Consider the following 1,399-nt stretch of genomic DNA (forward strand, 5'->3'; position numbering starts at 1 on the left):
TCTCTGCTGAGCAGCTCTCCAGCCACTCCTTTCAAAACCACATACTTTGTCATGGAGGCACCACGTGTTACGTGTGTAGTTTCTCAGTTCTTAGGGTGGTTGCTGGATGAATCTGTGATTCCTTCTAATCTGGGCATCGACCAATCCTTTACCCGATGGTCTGGTAGGCACCGCATAAAATATGTTCAGAAACTCTGTGAGATGTTTTGTGTTATGAGGTAAGGGCTTAACAGCTCTGGGCACCACATTTGCTAAATTAAAAAATAAGTGCCTGACATGGAAGTGGTCTCTGTCTCATTGCAGAGACCATCTGTGTTCATTAGTGTCTAGCCTTTCACCTCTTCAACATTTTTATGTTTAGGGGGTGGTTTTCATCACTGTTCAAGTGACAAAGGTGGAGGATTTTGCGCGTATGCTGATATCACACTGGCTATAAAGGTAAGAAGTACTCTTAAACAAACACAAAATCCACATAAATTCATAAGAACTAATTTACATCTTAATAGAAGAAAATAAAGCCATCTCTGATGGATAAGAATAGGAAGATGGCATGGTACTTGGTGCTGCAGAACAAAACGTGTATGCAGTATTAAGTGCAAGGGGTCAGAATTATGAATGTAAATATGAACCATTACAATTGCATTAATAATGTCTTCTTGCAAAAAAAACCCCACTCAAAATCAAAACAGATTGTCTTTTATTATCCTCAATGATAATTATCCTGGCCTTGCAGTTGAACCTGAAAATTCGCTCTGAGTTTCAGTGGTTACAATCAAGATGAATGCAGAGACAGAAATCCTCTCTTGGAATCAAGCTGCACTATACGGTGCTCAGAGTGGTTCAAATTCATGAATAAAAATGTGACTGTCTCCAAAATAATCACTGAGTGTGGATGAATACATTTGGTATTTAGCTGCTGAAAGGCTGAAGCAAGAGCCTTCTGCAATTAGGGCTTATTTTTATCAAATGTGCTGTGGTATATTTGTATACTAGAATATTTATAAAGTATCAGTAATAATCAACCATAAAGAAGCTCTAATGATTGCAGCACACTATATGACATAACATTCTAATTTCTGTACATGGTAATTTGCAGAAAAGTAATCCACAGTGTTCTCTTTTTCCCTATCATTAAAATACCGATTGAGAAATTACAGTGGGTGACAGTTTGTACAAAATCTTTGGGTTTTACCATGTTTGTTTTAAAGATAGTAACTTGTCAAAGCTAAGACTCACAGGATTAAAACATATTTTTTTCTTCAGACATGGAATAAGAAATGAATTCTGTTACTAACAGTGGCTTTAGTGCATACAGTCCCTCCAGCAGCTTTTCCTAAATGGTGGATTTTATGCTTGTACGGTTGGATGCCATTGCAGTGGACTGTTTCTCCCTTCCTGC

At 37.7% G+C, this 1,399-nt stretch overlaps 1 protein-coding gene across 1 annotated transcript in view; it reads left to right on the plus strand.

Annotated features, from left to right (window-relative positions):
- Window positions 1-361: 361 nt before the first annotated feature.
- HDAC11 (histone deacetylase 11) overlaps window positions 362-1,399 on the plus strand; it is a gene marked incomplete at its 5' end in the record, with an annotated part of 10,533 nt that continues 9,495 nt past the window's right edge. Inside the window, one exon of the mRNA XM_010177497.1 lies at window positions 362-438. Coding sequence (XP_010175799.1) covers window positions 362-438 — 77 coding nt within the window. The remainder of the gene's footprint in view (window positions 439-1,399) is intronic.

This window comes from Antrostomus carolinensis, unplaced genomic scaffold (genome assembly GCF_000700745.2).
Source record: "Antrostomus carolinensis isolate BGI_N321 unplaced genomic scaffold, ASM70074v2 scaffold30231, whole genome shotgun sequence".
Lineage (NCBI taxonomy): Eukaryota > Metazoa > Chordata > Aves > Caprimulgiformes > Caprimulgidae > Antrostomus > Antrostomus carolinensis.